A 19,801-nucleotide genomic window follows, 5' to 3' on the forward strand; every position below is an offset into this window, starting at 1 on the left:
TTCATGACTATCCATAGTGTGGAACTGGTAGGATGTGGTCACTTCTGATGCTTTATGGTGCAGATATCCACTACTGTCTGTGGTATCTGCTGCTACATAATTGTTTCTTTCACTATAATCGTGACCCAAGGGAATTTTTTTTTCTGTGAAACCATCCATGTAGTCATCATGAACATATCTCCATATTTATATGTATGCACCCAGGCTCGGACTGGCCCACAGGGGTACAGGGGAATCCCCCGGTGGTCCCCTAGTCTCCCACCCCCTGCACAAGTGGCACATAACACAGTAGGCTTACTGTACTACATACATATATTCAATGTACAGCACCTCAGCCAGCCTATGTTCATATAAAAAACATGTTAGATTATTTATTATATTTCAATGTATCCGTACTGTGGGCCCCCAAAATAAATTTTACTGGTGGGCCCTAGGTACCCCAGTCCGACACTGTATGCACCCCAGTTCTGACTAGAGCCCATTATCGTGGTAGAATATGGGAGCACCACAGAAGCCTTTGGAGGCGAATGCAACCCTGCAAAAGGTTTACATTGAATACATGGATTTATATGTCCCAAACGCAATATACACTTGTATCATCACTAAGGCTTCCTGAAGTAAGAAAATACATGAACCAGTCTTTTATTAAAAATAATTGTGGATTGGATTTATATATCCCTGGGAACATTAGTCTGACCTAGAACTCTGCTTCGTGATATTCATTAACAAGCACAGAAGCACAATGCCTGGAATGCCTGCAGATATTTGTCTATCACCAAAAGAATTGGGTTACCCATCTCTTTCTTCCAACTGGAAGGTGGCAAGATAGGTGGCAGTATCTTGGAATAACTTCCAGCAGGTAGTACCATCTTGGACTAACTTCCAGTAGGTGATACCATCTTGAACTATACGGTACTTCAGCAGGTGGTATTATCCTGGACTAACGTCCAACAAGTGCTGCCATTCTGGTTAGCAAGTGGTACCATCTTGAACTAACTTCCAGCAGGTGCTGTCATCTTAGAGTAGCCCCTAGCAGTTGATATCACTTTGCACTAACTTCCAGCAAGTACTACCATCTTGGACTAACTTCTAAAAAGTGATACTGTCTTGAACTGACTTGCATTAGTTAGTACCATCTTGGACTATAACCCAGCAGATGGTATTATTATTAGGACTAACTACCAACAGGTGCTGCTATCATGGTTAGCAAGTGGTACCATCTTGGATTTACTTCCAGAAAATGGTAATGTCTTGGAAGAATTTCCAGCAGCTAGTATTATCTTGGACTTACTTCCAGCAGGTGGTCATATCTTGAAAAAAAAGTTCCAGCAGGGAGTACCATCTTGAACTAATTTTTAGAAGATGGCATCATCTTGGAATAACCTACAGCAGGTGATATCACCCTGACTGATTTCCCTGTAACTTTCCTTAGGCTAGTAGCACCCTCCACACACTTTTATATGGTCTTGTACATGGGCAATAAACTCAATCTTGCTTCAAGACCAGGTTCTATCATCTGATTTAGATGATGGCAAACTGGCAACCATTTTTAGGGACCCTAGGTGACACACTACCTCCACTTACTGTTACACTAATAAGGTTTTATTCAGATGACAAGGTGAGCAGTTGCTCGAGCTCTTCCTCATAATTTCAACGCCTCATCTTCACTGTACTAATCGCTCTTTATGAACGCAAACAAAAAAAAACATAAACTAGTAGTGTTCAGCCAGTGTGAATATAGCTGAGCCATCCATGCCTTTCATTTGCTGAGTCTACTTTTTGCATGCAATGCCCTTTAATCCCCTCCACATACCAACAAAGAAATCCCTACCGCTCTGATTACTGTGGATTAAAAGGCAGAGTACGGAGGCGCAGCAGAAAAATCAATATTTCATGCATGGCGATGTTGTGCAGAACTTGCCAAGTGTGGGCTCCAGCACAATGCTTCATCGACAGATGTAAGAAATATAAAGCTGAAAAGTGAGGTATGCCTCGTTTGTCCTTCACCACGTAGAACAATTTCACTTCTCCAACACAAGTTCATTCTGATTACCGTTTCAGTTCTATGAAAAGCTCTGTCTGCACCATGGAGATAATGTTGAGAGAAAACTCTGAAATGTGGATTCTGTTTAGTTTTTATATCTTACATTTTTTTTAAAGGAACATAAAATCTATTTTTCCATCAACTCGATATAAGGGTCTTGGAGGAGAGTTCTGAGAATCTGATACATTTTGAAAACCTCTAAATTGTTGCTTCCCTTATGTTGTGGATGGACCTTCAGTTGTATTCCACCAGCCCTTTGTAAGCTTTACGGTAGTAGTGCACATTTACTGAACACTGCCATTTCTGTCAAAAGTGAGTTGTGGAAGATGAGCCAAATTTATTGAGGTAAATTTGTTGCATCTTATGAAATCTTCTCCAGCTATGAGTTGACGTAGATTTCAGCTATAATTGACGCCAGATTTCTGGAGTAACATTATTGTAAATGTGCTGGCTTAAGAAGGTCCCACTTGCTACTGCTATGTCCATTCATGAGCAGAGGACATAAAAAAAAAATATATATTTTGTGTGTAATGCTGTTCATGCAACAAATTACAACCTCTGTACCAGAAAACGGGTGAATGGCTGGTGAAAGTTTTTAGCCATAACATATTTACATATATTATTATATATTTAGAATATATAATTTATTATAATATATGTAAATATATGATGGCTAAAAACATCAGCAGTAGTTTACCACAAATTATGCACTCATATACAGTGCCTTGCAAAAGTATTCATCCCCCTTGACTTTTTTCGTATTTTGTTACATTACAGCCTAAGGCCTCATGCACACGACAGTATTGCTTTTTCAGTGTTTTGCGGTCCGTTTTTTACGGATCCGTTGTTCCGTTTTTTGTTTCCGTTGTGTTTCCGTTTCCTTTCCGTTTTTCCGTTCCGTTTTTCCGTATGCCATATACAGTATACAGTAATTACATAGAAAAAATTGGGCTGGGCATAACATTTTCAATAGATGGTTCAGGAAAAAACGGAACGGAAACGGAAGACATACGGATGCATTTCCGTATGTGTTCCGTTTTTTTTGCGGACCCATTGACTTGAATGGAGCCAAGCACCGTGATTTGCGGACAAGTATAGGACATGTTCTATCTTTTCACGGCACGGAAATACTGAAATACTGAAACGGAATGCACACTGAGACACTTCAGTATTTTTTGCTGAACCATTGAAATGAATGGTTCAGTATATGTTCCGTATACTGAGCTCAAAAAACGTCCAGTATACTGAACGCAAAATACTGTCGTGTGCATGAGCCCTTAGGGTCCATTCACACGTCCGTTGTTTCTTTCCTGATCTGTTCAGTTTTTTGCGGAACAGATCTGGACCAGATCTGTACCCATTCATTTTCAATGGGTCCATGAAAAAAAGATCAGACATTGTGCTGTCCGATTTTTTTCAGGACCTATTGAAAATGAATGGGTCCAGATCTGGTCCAGATCTGTTCCGCAAAAAACGGAACAGATCAGGAAAGAAACAACGGACGTGTGAATGGACCCTTAAAGTCAATGTTTTGTTAATCTGAATTTTATGTGATTGATCAGAACACAATTGTCTAAGGCTAGTTTCACACTAGCGGCAGGACGGATCCGACAGGCTGTTCACCATGTCGGATCCGTCCTGCGGCTATTTTGCCGTGCCCGCGGACCGCCGCTCCGTCCCCATTGACTACAATGGGGACGGGGGCGGAGCTCCGGCGCAGCACGGCGGTGCACGGAGAAAGCCGCCGGACTAAAAAGCCTGACATGCAGTAATTTTAGTCCGGCGGCCTTTCTCCATGCAGCGCCGTGCTGCGCCGGAGCTCCGCCCCCGTCCCCATTGTAGTCAATGGGGACGGAGCGGCGGTCCGCGGGCACGGCGAAATAGCCGCAGGACGGATCCGACATGGTGAACAGCCTGTCGGATCCGTCCTGCCGCAAGTGTGAAAGTACCCTAAGTTGGTGAAGTAAAATGAGAAAAATATATTAATAAAACTATTGTTTAAAAATAGAAAACAGAAAATTGGCATGTGCGTATGTATTCGACCCCTTTGTTAGGAAGCCCATAAAAAGCTCTGGTGCAGCCAATTACCTTCAGAAGTCACATCATTAGTGAACTGATGATCTGTCATTACATATACATTTTTGGAAAGGCCACAAAGGCTGCAACACCTAAGCAAGAGGCATCACTAACCAAACACTGCCATGAAGACCAAGGAACTCTCCAAACAAATGGTGTTCGGCAGAGCATACTCGATCAACACTATTCTCTATCCAATTTTCGGGAAAGTTTAGCTAAAAGAGCTAGATACTGTAAATTATTGCTTATCTGGTAAAGCTGAGTGCCGCCAGCACAGTGTATTGAACCCGGAGGACTATATGGACACCCAATGTAAACAATGAGTGGCCTTTGGCTGACTACAGATAAAGACACTGGGGCAGAATTACTATTGAAAATGCGCCAGTTGTTTGGCACATTTTGCACCAAAAACTGGCATGCATGCTTTGCATCACATTTACTAAATATTTTTTTCTAAGCATTTTATACCTCATTGGACAAGGGGGCGGGAAGAAATAGTTGTGATTTCACCGGCAAAGGGGCATAGCCTAAATGCTACTCCATGCTCCATGGCCCAAAACATATAGGTGGGTTAAATTAAACTGGACCGTTTTTTGGCGCTCGGACACATTTTTTTGGCACCCGAACAAATTTTGCGATGCACTGACAAAATTATGGCGCATAGACACATTTTTGACCATTAGCAAATCTGCCCTACTGTACTATACATGTGATCTTCTACATAGAAAACAAGCATGGGCTCTATGGCTGCCGCACTCCAAATAGCTGTTTGGAAGAGGGGAAGAGGGCCCCCAGTAAGAGGGACAGTTCCCCCCTACTAGTCATTTCTGTCCAGAGAATTCTTCCGATGCAGCATTGAACATTTAATATGACAGCAGCAGCTTGAGTAGTGTGGTATGTGGTTTTAGGTCCCTGTCAGGAGTGGACAGTGAGGGTCTTATTCTGCCTCTCCATGGGTAGTGTTAACAAGCTTGCACTTTTCATGATCACCACAGTGTTAACAAATGTGGTGGTGATCAGGGTGAAGGGTCATACCACTCCATTCTAGTAAAAGAAGTGATTAAAAAGCTCCAAGCTAGTAGACGTGTCATGGTGGTTTTGGCACCAAGGAGGGTCAGGAGACATCTTTTTTCTACCTACAGCGTTGACATTCTTTTCTACTCATTACTTATGCAATCCATATATATGCAGAAACCAACCACATCATAGGAAGGAAGAGATGCTTCTTCATTAAATGTATGACTCATCCTATTCAATGAGGAGGAAAGTCATTAAATTACTGTGGCTTGCAAGACTTTTACAGATTAGAAATTGTGTAAAGTGTTTAAAATCTTTTTTTATGACCGATCTCTGCGGTTCTTTCCTTAATAAAACGCATAAATAATGCAAAACAACAAAGTGCAATGAAAAGCAACCACTTAACGGGAAAATAAAGAGAATGGGAGAAGAAACAAGAAAGAGAAATCTGAGGACAATTAGACCAACCGGCTCAACAAACTCGAATTTCTTCTTCTCCTGAACCTCTTGCACTTTGAAGATGTACTCCAGAGACGCATCGTAGAAGTTCTGGTGTTCTCGATCAATTAAGGTGTCTGCCTAAGATAAAGTAGAGACAAGGGATTTACAGGAAATGTCCAATTCTGCACTTCACGCTCTGATGAACATGATCAACAATATTGTGGTCAGGTCAATAGTTGAGGGCTATTATTTTGAGTACATACAAATACGATGTAGGGAACATACTGCTGAGCCAGTAGAGGTGGGAATGACTATGTCTAATCAGTTCAATTCTTTCAGATTCAGCTAGTCCAGTACACGGCACACAATATTTCAGGAACTTCAGACAATAGAAACTGAACTAAATAAAATAAGTTTCATGAACAACTGTGTCTTCTGAAGATAAAAGAATTGTAAAACAGGACAGTTCTGGATGGATCCTTAGGATATATAAGGTCCAGATTACTGTTTTGATTAATTTCAGCCTATGTCTTTACAGGGGTTAGAGCTTTGTTCATACAGCCATATAAAAATTCCCTCTGCCTGGATCTGCCACTAGGGGGAGCTCACTGAAAACAGAGTCATAAAGTTCTTAAACGGCATCTGTCAGAAGTTTTGTACCTATGACACTGGCTGACCTGTTACATGTGCGCTTGGCAGCTGAAGGCATCCGTGTTGGTCCCATGTTCATATGTGCCCACAGTGCTGAGAAAAATGATGTTTTAATATATGCAAATGAGCCTCTAGGAGCAACAGGGGCATTGCTGTTATACCTAGAAGCTCTGTTTTCTTACCAACGGCCGCGCCCTTTCCACTTTGATTGACAGGGCAAGGTGTGATGATATTTACATTGCCTGGTCCTATCAATCAAGGTGCAGAGGGTGCGGCAGGTGCAGAGAGAACAGAGCCTCTAGGTGTAATGGCAACGCCCCCATTGCTCTTAGAGGCTCATGTGCATATATAAAGACATAATTTTTCTTAGCAATACAGGCACATATGAACATGGGGACAACACAGATGCCTTTAGCTGCCGAGCCCACATGTAACAGGTCAGCCAGTGTCATAGGTACATAACTGCTGACAGATGCCCTTTAAGTGTAACAATCCTCCCTTTGGTGGTGGCTCTAAGCAGACATCATTTTATCATTTTACTATATTGTTGTATGACAGAAATGAAGAGGATGTTGAGCTATTCCCAGAAAAACACAGCTTTGATCCCTGTAAAGGTATATTACAAATCAGCTCATGATCTCCTGTCACTGTAAGTCCAAGCCTAACATCTCCCACACATGTGTGTTCACAATTTTTGTGTCATCACTCAGGTGGACCAGCACATACACCCTACATCAGCTAGACCCTCTGAATTTAAAGGTGCCAAAACCAGCTTTGTGGAGTCAGTAAGCCCAACTTACACCTCTTATATTTTTTGGCACCCTAACTTAAAGGGGTTGTCTCATCATGGACAATGGGGGCATATCTCTAGGATATGCCCCCATTGTCTTATAGGTGCGGGTCTCACCGCTGGGACCCGCACCTGTATTGAGAATGGAGCCCCGCAAGAGAAGGAGGGCGCACTGCACATTGTCCATGATGAGACAACCCCTTTAACCTTCAACTTAGATTGACAGGGCATAGTTTATATTTATATGACTAAGATGTCTAAACTTTTCTAAAGGAAATATGCAACAAGCCATGCGTTTAATAAATTATACAATATTATGAATAATGTTTTAATTTTGAATGCGGAGTTGGAACATTTTTACCGAATCCACCCAAAAACAGACTCCCAATTCCACAGGCCAGGCCAAAACTTCCATCTCACAAGGTCCAATTTTGTGCTTAAAGGAGATACAATTTGTGATTTGGCCCATCTCTTGCCAGGTGCTTTAAGCATACTGTGCCCTGGCTGTGTGATTGGCATAGCATTGCTATTCACAGAGGGACAGAGTATCCAGAGAAAACCCATTAAACATAGCAGTTCTGGGCAGATGATGCTGTCTAGGGTTCAGCAACCTGTGGAACTCCCATGGATTGTGAAATTATAACTCCAAGTATTCTCCATTCACCTCTGTGAGAGTTGTGAGAACAGTTAAACGTGTTATCTGATATCTAAAATATCCCCCCCAATGCCCGCACCCCTTGTATGGATTATACTTACCGGAGTCGGGGGAGCAGCCAATAACAGACCTCTATGGTGACCAGCCTCAAGAGGACTCATCCCTGCTATTGGCTGCTCCCCCCCCTTCCCCTGTTGCCGGATGTTTTGATCCAGCGATGGCCGTGCAGAGATCTTCAGCGACAAGGGTGCCGGGGAGCAGGTAAGTATAATCCATACAAGGGGCTTGGGCATTGGGGGGGATATTCTAGACATTGGATAACCGCTTTAACAATGTGCATGTTGGGAGTTGTGATTTTGCAACAGCTGGAGTACTGCAGGCTGTCTAATTGGGACTCAGACTCTACCGCAGGATACCAGTGCCAACTACTGATTCCTCACGCCACGCCACCAATTTGCTTCCACAGATTCATTTTCGAAGACTGTTTACAGAAGTCGGGTTATCTGAACATGTGGCGCATGCGGTTTACTGTTTATACAAGTGACAAACGTTACTTCTAAGTATATGTTCTCCCTTCATCTACTAACATTGATGTTGGTGAATTTCCTCCAGAAATGTTGTTATGCAAACAAACTACATGCTTTTCATAGCGAGCAGACCCAAATGATTCCACAGAGGTAAACACGAGATTAGTTCTTGGTGGCCAGAAAAGCAACATCTACATGAAACATATCCGGTTACCTTGCATTGGAGCTAACCAGTGTCCCTTGGTTGTATGAAATAACAACTCTGAGCACGATCTGCTGGTCTAAGGATGGGTGTTATAGAAAAGAGCTAAGGCACGATCAAGCAGTCTTGCCACTAGGCTTTGAAAAGCCATGTTGATGCCTCTTCCAGTAGGAACACAACGAAAGGCACAGCATGGGAGATTTATCTTGAGGGGAATTTTTTCAGTTTTGAGTCTGTGTTGACGTACCTTTTGCCAAATTTATCTGTTTGACAAATTTGCCATATTCTTAGACAGCTATTGTGTAGAGATGACACTCCAGTTTTTCATCACCAACCTAATGCAGTAAGACTCCCAGAAGCTAAGATTCAGGACCTCCAATCTAATATTATTTGGCCATGGCTTTTCTATGGCAATATGGTCCTATGGCAGCACTGGGGTCCTAGGTTCAAATCAAACATGGACAAGGACCACACCAGCTTGGAGTTTGTACAGTGTATGTTCTCCCCATGTTTAGTAGGTTTCCCCCATTCCACCAAATAAGTATAGGCTGACCACCAAAGGGAGGATTATTACACTTAAAGAGCATCTGTCAGAAGTTTTGTACCTATAACACTGGCTGACCTGTTACATGTGCGCTTGGCAGCTGAAGGCATCTGTGTTGTCCCCATGTTCATATGTGCCTGTATTGCTAAGAAAAATTATGTTTTAATATATGCAAATGAGCCTCTATGAGCAATGGGGGCGTTGCCATTACACCTAGAGGCTCTGCTCTCTCTGCACCTGCTACACCCTCTGCACCTTGATTGATAGGACCAGGCAATGTAAATGTCATCACACCTTGCCCTGCCAATCAAAGTGGAAAGGGCGCGGCCGTTGGTAAGAAAATGGAGCTTCTAGGTATAACAGCAATGTCCCTGTTGCTCCTAGAGGCTCATTTGCATATATTAAAACATAATTTTTCTCAGCAATGTGGGCACATATGAACATGGGATCAACACAGATGCCTTCAGCTGCCAAGCGCACATGTAACAGGTCAGCCAGTGTCATAGGGACAAATCTGCTGACAGATGCCATTTAAGAACTTTATGACTCTGTTTTCAGTGAGCTCCCCCTAGTGGCATATCCAGGCAGAAGGAATTTTTATATGGCTGTATGAACAAAGCTCTAACCCCTGTAAAGACATAGGCTGAAATTATTTAAAGCAGTAATCTAGACCTTCACTATGCAACAAAAAAACACTTTTCGTCTGCTACTGGGCAAAAACCATTTGTCCTATACTAAATTGAGTGCGCGGATTACAAATCCGAAGTCAGAATTGTTGTAATACGTCACAAAATTTTGCTATGCATAAGTATACCTAAATGAATTAAGCACTTGGAAAGTATTGAATAACTTTGAACAGAACGAGTTTTACTCCAACAATTACCTGATCTACATCAAATTTTGCGTAGTAAACAGTGTATGAAAATGTAATGGAATAACGTTTCAAAAAGTATCATTTTTCAGTTTAAAAGTCTTACTTGAGCAAGGCCCAGTACTGTTAAAAGTGCTTCAGGCATCTGCTTTTGCGTTTGTGAACACTCATATTTTTCCGTTGCAAAAACCAGCAGTAGTCCCCTATCAGGTTGGGATTCCAGCGGCCTTGATACCTGTTCTCCATTGTAGAAATATCTTTATGGAACCGCTCTCCATGTTCGTCACTTACGTTTCCCAAATTGGGTGGGAAAAAGTCAAAATGGAAATGTAAGAAATGCACTTTCAATGACATTCGGCAGCCAAGTTGTTTATATGCTGTAAGCATGTTGTCTACTAATTCAGCATAGTTTGCAGCTCTTCTGTTCCCAAGGAAGTTCTGCACTACTAGCACAAATGCATCCCAAGCTGCAAGTTCCAGAGGGTTGAGTTTTGCTCTGAATGTGTCCTCATGCATTAGTTTGTTGATTTTGGGGCCAATAAAAATTCAGACCTTTATTTTAGCATCAGTTTTCAGTGTGCTAAACTTCTCCTTCAAATACTGGAAACCATTTCCATCACGATCAAGTGCAATTACAAAATTTCTTATTAAACCAAGTTTAATGTGAAGTGGTGGAAGATAAACTTGAAGTGGATCGATCAGTGATTTGTGTTGTACAGTGTACTGACCAACTGTGTGCTCGACTCTGAGAGGCCACTGTCTCATTTTGTAATGATTGTTGTCATCACGACTGTTCCATAGGCACAAGAAACACATATGCTTTGTGTATCCTAACTGTAGGCTAAGCAGCAGTGCTACCACTTTCAGGTCAGCACACATTTTCTATTTACATCATTTTCAAAATTAACTCCATAGAAGCATGGGTCTCTTTCATTCCAACTGCATTTCGTTACTATTGTGCAACAAGACACCTTTCAAACTTGTTTTGCTAGAGTCTAGGAATAGCCTCCATTCATCGGGAACATGTGTACCATCTAACTCCATCATAAGACCATTTACATCAGTACAGAAACATACATCGCTTTCCATTGCATAGTATGCAGCTAACTTGGTCTCGATGACGAAAGTGTGAAGTTGTGGTGCCTCGTTGTAGCAAATTCCATTCCTGAAGTCTAGAATCTAGCAGTTCTGACTTTTCTTTAGATAATGACAGATCTCTTACCAGATCATCTAAATCTGATTGGCTCAGCAAGTGCGGCTGACCCTCCAGTTGTTCTGGATCAGGAAATACATTGTGACAATCAACATTTTCTTCATCAGGATCAGAACCGTCTGTTTCAATTGCCGTTCCTGCTGTGGAAGGGGCAGGCACTGGATTCTCTACATCGTGTGGTACTGGTTTAAGAGCAGACTCACAGTCAGGATACACAATTTGTGACTTGTTTCTCTTTGACTATCCGGCGATTTTAGTCATGCAAAAGTAACAGTCTGAATGGTGATTTTTCTGCTCACGCATGAGGTGCCCAGCCCATCTCCAATTTTAGAATCAAAGTAATACTTGTAAGCAAGACGCACTCGCTTTGTCAGATTCTTGCGCTGATCATAAGTAGTGTACTTATCACATATTTATTAGAAATTGTCTGGATCGTTAACACATTTGCGCTTATCCATCTTAAGTTTCAAAACTGATAGCACTATAACAGATCACTTTATCAAAATCTGTCCAGCTTGCCTTATATACTTACTGCTGACATCAGCCTGAGTGCGCCCGGACAGGTCTGGACATGTCCATTGGAATATCTCCAATATAATTAATTAATATTAAAACTGAATAGGCTTTGCATGTATAACTTAAAATCTAGACATGCCAGGAAAATTCTGACTTCATATTTGGAATCAACACGCTCATTTTAGTATAAATCACATGTTCTTCTCTCGGTAGAGAAATCATTGTTGCACGGTGTAATAAATAGTTCAGTTTAAGATGCTTTACTGTCTTGTATTGTATAAAGGTAAAAATTATATCCATTATTGCGATATAATTAGTCTATGTGCTCATGTGGCTTGGACCAGTGTCTGAAAAACGAAGCATAAATCATTGTATATTTGGCATACATGTCACAGAACAACCAACGGCTACACTTTGCTGGGCAGGTGGCCATATTTGGAGATTACACATAGGTTTAGAGAACAGGAGCCAAACTACTTAGCAGCTTATTCATGCCTGTTATTTCAGCTAAATCCCACCGCTTGCCCATACTCTACGTATGCTCCTAAGGTCATACAAAGTAAAGCTTTGTGATGACAAGTATAAGATTCGTCACCAAACAAATAATTAAAAAAAAAAATATTAAAGTAACCGCACTTGCTGCATTATTTGTACATACTTATTTTATGGTTAATTTAGTCTATGATTTATATTTTATGACCGCAGACTTACCCTGATGGGAAAAAGCATCTTCCAAAAATATATTAGAGGCAATTGACTCTCCAAGTACAGTGGCATACAGGAGGGGTTACAACTCCAACAAATAATATAATTCTGGCATTTAAAGCCTGCATCTAAAGTAGGCAGGATCTTTTGCTCAAGCCATCACCCACTCCTCCCTTATCAGCGAGAGAGGATATGTATTCTTTTTGTCATATACATTATAGACGAAGGGTCTTTTTGTTTCTACTAAAGAAGTGAGAAGATGAGCAGTTGTACATGTAATCACTCCTTGGACTTTATCATTACATTTGTCGAATTGACTGAAAATGGTGATGAAAGTGGCATGTAGATCATTGAGAGTTTGGCCTCTATATTTCTGGTGAATATTATTATTTATTTATTTTATACACTTATATAGCGCTGCTATATTCCACAGCGTTTTACAGACATTAGCTTCGGGCTGTCCCCAATGGGGCTCACAATCTAAGGTCCCTATCAGTATGTCTTTGGAGTGTGGGAGGAAACCGGAGTACCCGGAGGAAACCCACACAAACACACAAGAACATACAAACTCCATGCAGATGTTGTCCATGGTCGGATTCAAACCTAGGACCCCAGCGCTGCAAGGCACCAGCGCTAACCACTGAGCCAATATGTGAAAATATGTGCATACAGACATAGACATGAACCATGCACATCCTCAATTATTATTTTAGGTGTTATGCATCTGAGGATCTGAGATGGTTTAGCCACAAACCTAAACATTATGTTTTGATGCAAAATTGCAAGATGGCGCCCATAACTGTAAAGTGTTGGGTGGCCGGTGCCTACACTAAGAGAATACATAGGTATGGAGGTATAAGATGATCTCCTTGTAATTGAGGTTTTACATATGTCCACCATAACGGTGAAAATTGTCTTGGAAGTTAAAGGGTTTTCCCGAGACATAAATGCTGATGGCCTATTATTAGGAGAGGCTGTCAGTGTTTGATAATCAGTGGTCAGACCATGAAGACCCGATCTGCAGAAAAAAGAGGCCGTTTCACTGTTTACATGTGACGAGGCTGTGTATTGTACTGCCATTCATGTGAGTGGGACTGATTATCAGTACCAAGCAGGGCCACCCATATGGACTGGCTGCTGTGTAAACAATATAGGCGCTCACTGGAGAGTATCATTCCCTTAATTCTGCTGATTGACAAACCTACACTAATAAATCCTAAGGGTTAATGAACAGTGTTTAGCTCCTAGAAAATTTGTGATGAATCATTCTCTTCTCTACCCTGACCTTGGCCTGTCACTAACTAAAAGTTTTGACTAATCCTTGTCTCTGATCTCCATGGGTCAACTGTCAAGCACACAGAGACTACTCCAGGAGGTAACAGCCTGGTGGCTCACCTGCAGCAAAGCCTAGATCCCTGTATAGGGGTTAAGGGGTGAAAACCAGGGGACTACCGAGATAATGCACTTAGGTTAATCCCAAAATCGAACCTGTTGGCTGAGGCAGTGGATCCACACCCACTGATCGTAACAGATCCACCATCTAATGTCTTAATTCAAAGAGATGTACCTCGTTAATTGATTTTTTTCAGCTTCCCAGAAGACCTTTGGTTGCTTATTCAGATCTTGTTCATTCTGGCCAACTTACATTTGAAACTAATCCTCAACTCACTTTTGGCCTATGCGTAGAAATTTCTAGAAGTATTTTTCAAAAAAAGAACAAGATAGAAGATTTAAATGATAGTTTTATCAAAAACACCCTCTCACATATTGCAGAAGATGCTGTGATCAAGGGAAATTCAACCCTACTGATCTAGGGAAATATGGTATTATAGGACAGTAATTCAGATGGGCTGTTCATGTAATATTTGGTTTAAGTCCACCACAACTGAAGTTGCTCTTAAAGAATCTCTACATCATCTCTCATAGAGGAGGGACCTAAGCAGGTGACTCTCTTTATGGCATCCGTATGCCCTATGATTGCATATTTAATGGGTTTACTTCATATGACAACCCTTTTTAAAGAGGTTTTTTGGAACTTAAATACTGATGTCCTATACTTAGGAACAAGATAGGTCATCAATATCACATTGGTGGTGGTCGCTTGAATGGAATGGAGCTTGGAGTACATTTCCTGAGCACTAAACTGTGTATGGAGTTGTGCTACTTCTCGTGTGCCATGGGTCCTTCTATCAGCTGATTGAAGGGCGTGCTGGAAGTCAGGCTCTCGCTGATCTGATACTGATGAACTATACTAAGGATAGGTCATCGATATTTATTTAAGATCAGATTGTCTCCTTAGAAAGGTTCTTCATTACTTTAATATTAATAGCCTATCATCAGGATAGGCCATCAATTTCTGATCACTGGGGGTCTGATATCCCCCCATCGAACAGCAGTGACCGAGTCGACCTGGTGCTGAAAGTGCACAGCTCCATCCACTGTGTAGTGGATAGTACCAGTTAAATGGGTTGTCTCATGATGGACAATGGGGGCATATCGCTAGGATATGCCCTCATTGTCTTATAGGTGCGGATCCCCGAAAGTGAAGGAGGGCGCACTGCGCATGCACAGCAGCCCTCCATTCGAGTGCTGGCTCGGCTATTTCCGTCGGCCTCATAGAAATGAATGTGCGGTATGCTCCCATTCATTTCTATGGGGAGCCGGCTTGGTGGTGGCCGGACCAGAGTACTCCAGCCACCACCTTGTCGGGCTCCGTTCTCGATATAGGTGCGGGTCCTAGTGGTGGGATCCGCACCTATAAGACAATGGGGGGATATCCTAGCGATATGCCCCCATTATCCATGATGAGACAACCCTTTTAATGCACCGCTGCTCCCAGCAGTGCTGTAGTCAGCAGCTCCAGCTACTACATAATGGATGGAGCTGTGTCGTTCTGGCACCAACTTCCAGTGCCCTAGCTACTACAGAACTCCCACTGATTGATATTGATGGCCTTATAAGCCATCAATAGCTTACTCCTTTAAACTTAAGTTTTTTTTTACCTTCTATTTTTCAAGGCTTTAGAAGATGGCAAAAAAATATTGCAAACTTACTGCAGAAGTGGAATCAATTTAGAAACGTAAGTCCATCTAATGGAATCATTCAATATTTTATACTCACTTGGGTCATTATACCGGTCTATAATATAATGTATTTTTCATCCCTTTCCCACCCAGCAGCCATCGACTTCTTAGCCACTCATCGACCTTGTAATTATTGCTTGATGGCAAAGAACCATATAAGCAAGACACATTAACCACACATCTCTTGCACTCCCATCAGGCCAGATAGCATTTTTCCACGTCTTTCAATACACAATGAGGTCGTAGGCACAGACACATGATCAAACCTAGGAAACGAGCATTTGAAGTCTTTGCCAAGACAAGGAGAAAGTGGAGAACAATGTACCTCTTGTAAATGCGCCTCTTTCTTCTTCGATGACAAATTCAAGTGTTTCTCCAATATTGAATAATATTTCTCACTCTCTTTGTCAAACTTCTTCTTTCCTTCCTAGAAACATGAAAGTCAAAAACATTAAGATCCAGCATGGAATAGTCATTACAGACTAACAAGCCTAGCGTGTTTTCCTCTAGGACCACTGAAGCCAACATACGAGCTGGGGAAATATGAGACAACATCTCGTAAGGTTCTCCATTGTAGCTACGTGGGTTTTAGCACATCCATTGAATCTTTAAGCCTTTGCCAGTCAATAGTCTACAGGACATTCTGGGATTTATGGTTCCAAGAGTAAGACCTACTGGATGACTAAATAATTAGAGGCTTGTATATGTTACACCTTCACGATACCTAGAAGGACAAGTGAGGATAATGTGGGTTTAGTCCTATATGGTAATTTAGATGCCTGGCTTTTGGCAAGAAATCTTCCAATTATGAGTAGACATGAGGCCAAAGGTATGAGATCCTCTGCCCGTCACAGAATTACAACTCCCAACGTGTCCAAATCAATCAGAAGACCACAAGACATGGTAGGATTTCTGGTTTTAAGTAGAATAAAACAATACAATTGGAGACATAGGAGGTTATTCAGGCCAGGACTTGAAGCTCAACAGGATCAATTAATGATGCCATAAAAGTGTGATTTAGCAACTCCCATTGAATTTAATTGGAGATCAACGAGGTATTAAAGAGAAACTGTCAGAAAGTCGATGGTGGACAGCGCTCGCCTACTCCCTGCAGAGTGATCCCTGCCCTGGTCACTGAGAATGTTTAGTACACTCTCCCATTAGATGTCACTGTGGGAGATTATTAAGACTGGTGTTTCTAAAGTCAGTCCTGATCTTGAGTGCGGTGGCATGTTACGCGCCAAATTTATGAAGAGGCCCACATCACTTAATAATTCTGGTGCAATTTGCCTAGTTTATTTCCCCAGAATCTTAAGGCCATTCCATTTAGCAGCTGGCACAGAATTCAGACATTACTTGTTCCAGACAACTGTAGTAAGTAATGGTAAATGTGCTTATGCCCTGCCCTCTTGAGACCTTTTCCCTCCACATATAATAAATAAATCTCCCTCTACCGATTTTCAGACTTGCGTTACCTATGCCTATGTGACTGCTGGTTACAGAGCAGAACATGGCTGCCCCTAGCTTATGTCGATATATTTTACCTTTATTTATAAAAAAAAAATCCCAAATTTACAATTTTCTAAATTTGCATTTCTCTACTTTTAAGGCCTCATGCACACGACCGTATTGTGCATCCGCGTCTGTTCCGTCATTTTTCACAGTTTAGCGGAGGTCCCATTCATTTCTATGGAGCTGTGAAAAAAAACTGATAGTCCTCCGTTTTCTCTCCGCGTCCGTGATCCGTGATTCCAGTCCGTCAAAAAAATATAACCTGTCCTATTCTTGTCAGTGGAAAACGGAGGATGGACCCATTCAAGTCAATGGGTCCGTCAAAAAAAACGGATGCACAACTGGTATGTCATCCGTGTCAGTTTTTTTTCTACAAGACCTTGGTGCAATAAAATTACACTTTTCATTAACCTTCCTTTTTTTTCCCCTGTCAGACAAAAAAAAAGGAAGACACAAGGAAACCCAACTGAAGCAAAATCGGGTTCAGACCACTGAAGCCAAATCACTGACAGTGAAAAAACACTGAGGCCTAAGACAGTTAGTAATGCCTCATAAAATAGTCAGTCATCATTCCCCATATGTCTGCTTTATGTTGGCATCATTTTGTAAATGTCATTTTATTTTTTTAGGGTGTTAGAAGGCTTAAGCTGCTATTGAACTTCATCACAAGGTCTGGACTCAAGTTATTTCTTTCATCCCCCCAATTCAACTACCCCTTATTTGCTGCTTCGGAAGACAACACCTGGGGTCCAGTGTATCCAGGTAGGAGCACCGTGACAGTAAGGGACATTGTAGGCCAAACTCTACCACTCGGACATTCCTACACCTGGGTACCACCAACAACACTATTTCTTAAATGGACTCTGTCCCATTGTTGCTTCACTGCAACTGGCGTTACAAATATTTCTAAAGGGACCCTTTGCCGCTGTCGGACGTTGTAGGGACAAAACAGAACAAACAATATCATGATGCATTCCGTTCTGCTATGTTTAGTTTTTGGACCGGACACAAAACCGCTGCAAAATGCAGGAGACTGAACAAACCGGATCCGAAATGGCAATCAATTTAAGTCAATGATGCCAGATCCATTTTTTTTTTGGTAACAAAAAAAACGGATCGAGCATCCATTGACTTACTATAATTTTAATGCTGGATACGGTTTGTTCAGTTTCTATTTAATACAATGGTATCCAGACGAAACGGATGAATCCTGATATATTAAATGAAACTAAAGCATTTTATTCAGGTTTCAAGATCCTGTGTCGAATCTCAAAACCTGAATAAAAAACGCCCATGAGAAAGTTTACCCTCTGATTATTTGCACCAGGCATCGTGGACATCCATCAGTGCTAGGTCCTGGATCTGTTGAGCAGTATCTCAGCATCGTGGCATCCAGTCTTTAATCTGCTTCCCAAAAGAAGACAGACGAGAACTCTGGAATGTGCAGCGCGATGACATATTTTCCTTATAAGAAAGTTTGTGCAGTAATTGATTTCATGCTCCTTATTCCATCATCTCAGCCCAATGTCTTTTCCAGCCTCCAATTTACTGAGCAGCATGATGTAATGGAGGATACTTAAAGGGATAATGACCTCTTTTTATACCACGGAGTATTCTTCTAGAGGTTGTATATACCAACGTATACAGCTCCTGTCATTTTATGTCATTGTTTGCTCAATAACTGGAGAATGATGCTGAGCCTATCAGATATCCCTACCTTCTATCCAGTACATCACCCATATTCAGCCAATATTTGTCTACCGTCATGCAATTGGAAAGCCCGATGGCACAGATAGACGATACTCCAGGATAGTAGGTGAAGGGGACAAGGCACCTCCATACTAATCATTCATCACAATATCAAATCCCAAGATCTGGACTCCAATGTCTCTACGCAGGGGTGCACTGCCAATGAGGCGAGGTGAGGCAATGAGGCAACTGCCTCAGGCAGCACCAGGTAGAGACAAGTAGCGCTTTCATTGTGGAAGCGTTCATCTCATGCATATTCAACTGTATCACTATATTAACCAGTATGTTTTGTAGCACTATACGTAATGTTTTCCAAGTATGCCTTTAACACACGGGTGTCAAACACAAGGCCCGCGGGCCGAATCCGGCCCGCCAGACCTCGTCATGTGGCCCGCGTAGCAGACAGTGTTTGTCCGACCTAAGCTTAGCTGCTGTCACTCACTGCGGCAGCTGGGGCCGGGTGTCAGCTGAGCGCAGCCAGCGCTCCTCCCAAGCCTCCCCTCCCTCCCTCCCTCCTCTAGTCTACACAGTCACTACACAGTGAATGATTCCAGGCAGCGCAGCTGCTCACTCACTGTGTTCAGTCTCCGGTCTCCAGTCTTTGCTCCTCCTCGCTCCTCCCAGACTAGTCCCTCCCTCCTCCTCTCTGATAAGGAAGTCAGGTCCATACAGGAAGTGACATCAGAGAGAGAGGCAGGGAGGGAGAATTGAAATCATTCTTCTCCTCTCCAGTCCAGCTCCAGCGCCCAAGTAGTGCCCAGCCCAGTGCCCACTGTGCCCTGCCTGCAGACAGTGCAGCAGTGTTTTTTCTAAAAAGGTATAAATATAAAACATTTGAAGTGTATTGTAACAGTGTCACCCCACTAAAGTCTTTTATATTTTTTTTTTGGCTACTTATAATCCTTAACTGCGATTTATCAATACATAATGTTATATATCATTTTGGTTCAGTAGATTCTCCTAAAAACATACCCGTATTTTTCGCCGTATAAGACGCACTTTTTCCCCCCCAAAAGTGGGGGGAAATAGCAGTGCGTCTTATACGGCGAATGCAGCTTATTTTGCGATTTGCGAATTTTTGCGCGATTTTTTGCGCGAATTTTTTGCGCAAATTATTTTGCGATTTTCAATGATACACCCGCCGCGATGCCGCGCGGCGGGTGTATCAGCTGTGAGGGAGGAGAGGCTGGGGGCCGGCGTCTGCT

The 19,801-nt window shown here is 42.1% G+C and overlaps 1 protein-coding gene across 1 annotated transcript in view; it reads right to left on the bottom strand.

The window, feature by feature from the left end:
• The window catches only part of ARHGAP42 (Rho GTPase activating protein 42), a 301,803-nt gene that overhangs the window by 62,209 nt on the left and 219,793 nt on the right, over positions 1–19,801 (bottom strand). Inside the window, exons 5-6 of the mRNA XM_044285062.1 lie at positions 15,661–15,762; positions 5,606–5,716 (exon numbers count right to left, since the gene is read on the bottom strand). Of these exons, the coding sequence (XP_044140997.1) occupies positions 5,606–5,716; positions 15,661–15,762 (213 nt within the window). The remainder of the gene's footprint in view (positions 1–5,605; positions 5,717–15,660; positions 15,763–19,801) is intronic.

This window comes from Bufo gargarizans, chromosome 3, assembly GCF_014858855.1.
Source record: "Bufo gargarizans isolate SCDJY-AF-19 chromosome 3, ASM1485885v1, whole genome shotgun sequence".
In the NCBI taxonomy this organism is placed as follows: Eukaryota; Metazoa; Chordata; class Amphibia; order Anura; family Bufonidae; genus Bufo; species Bufo gargarizans.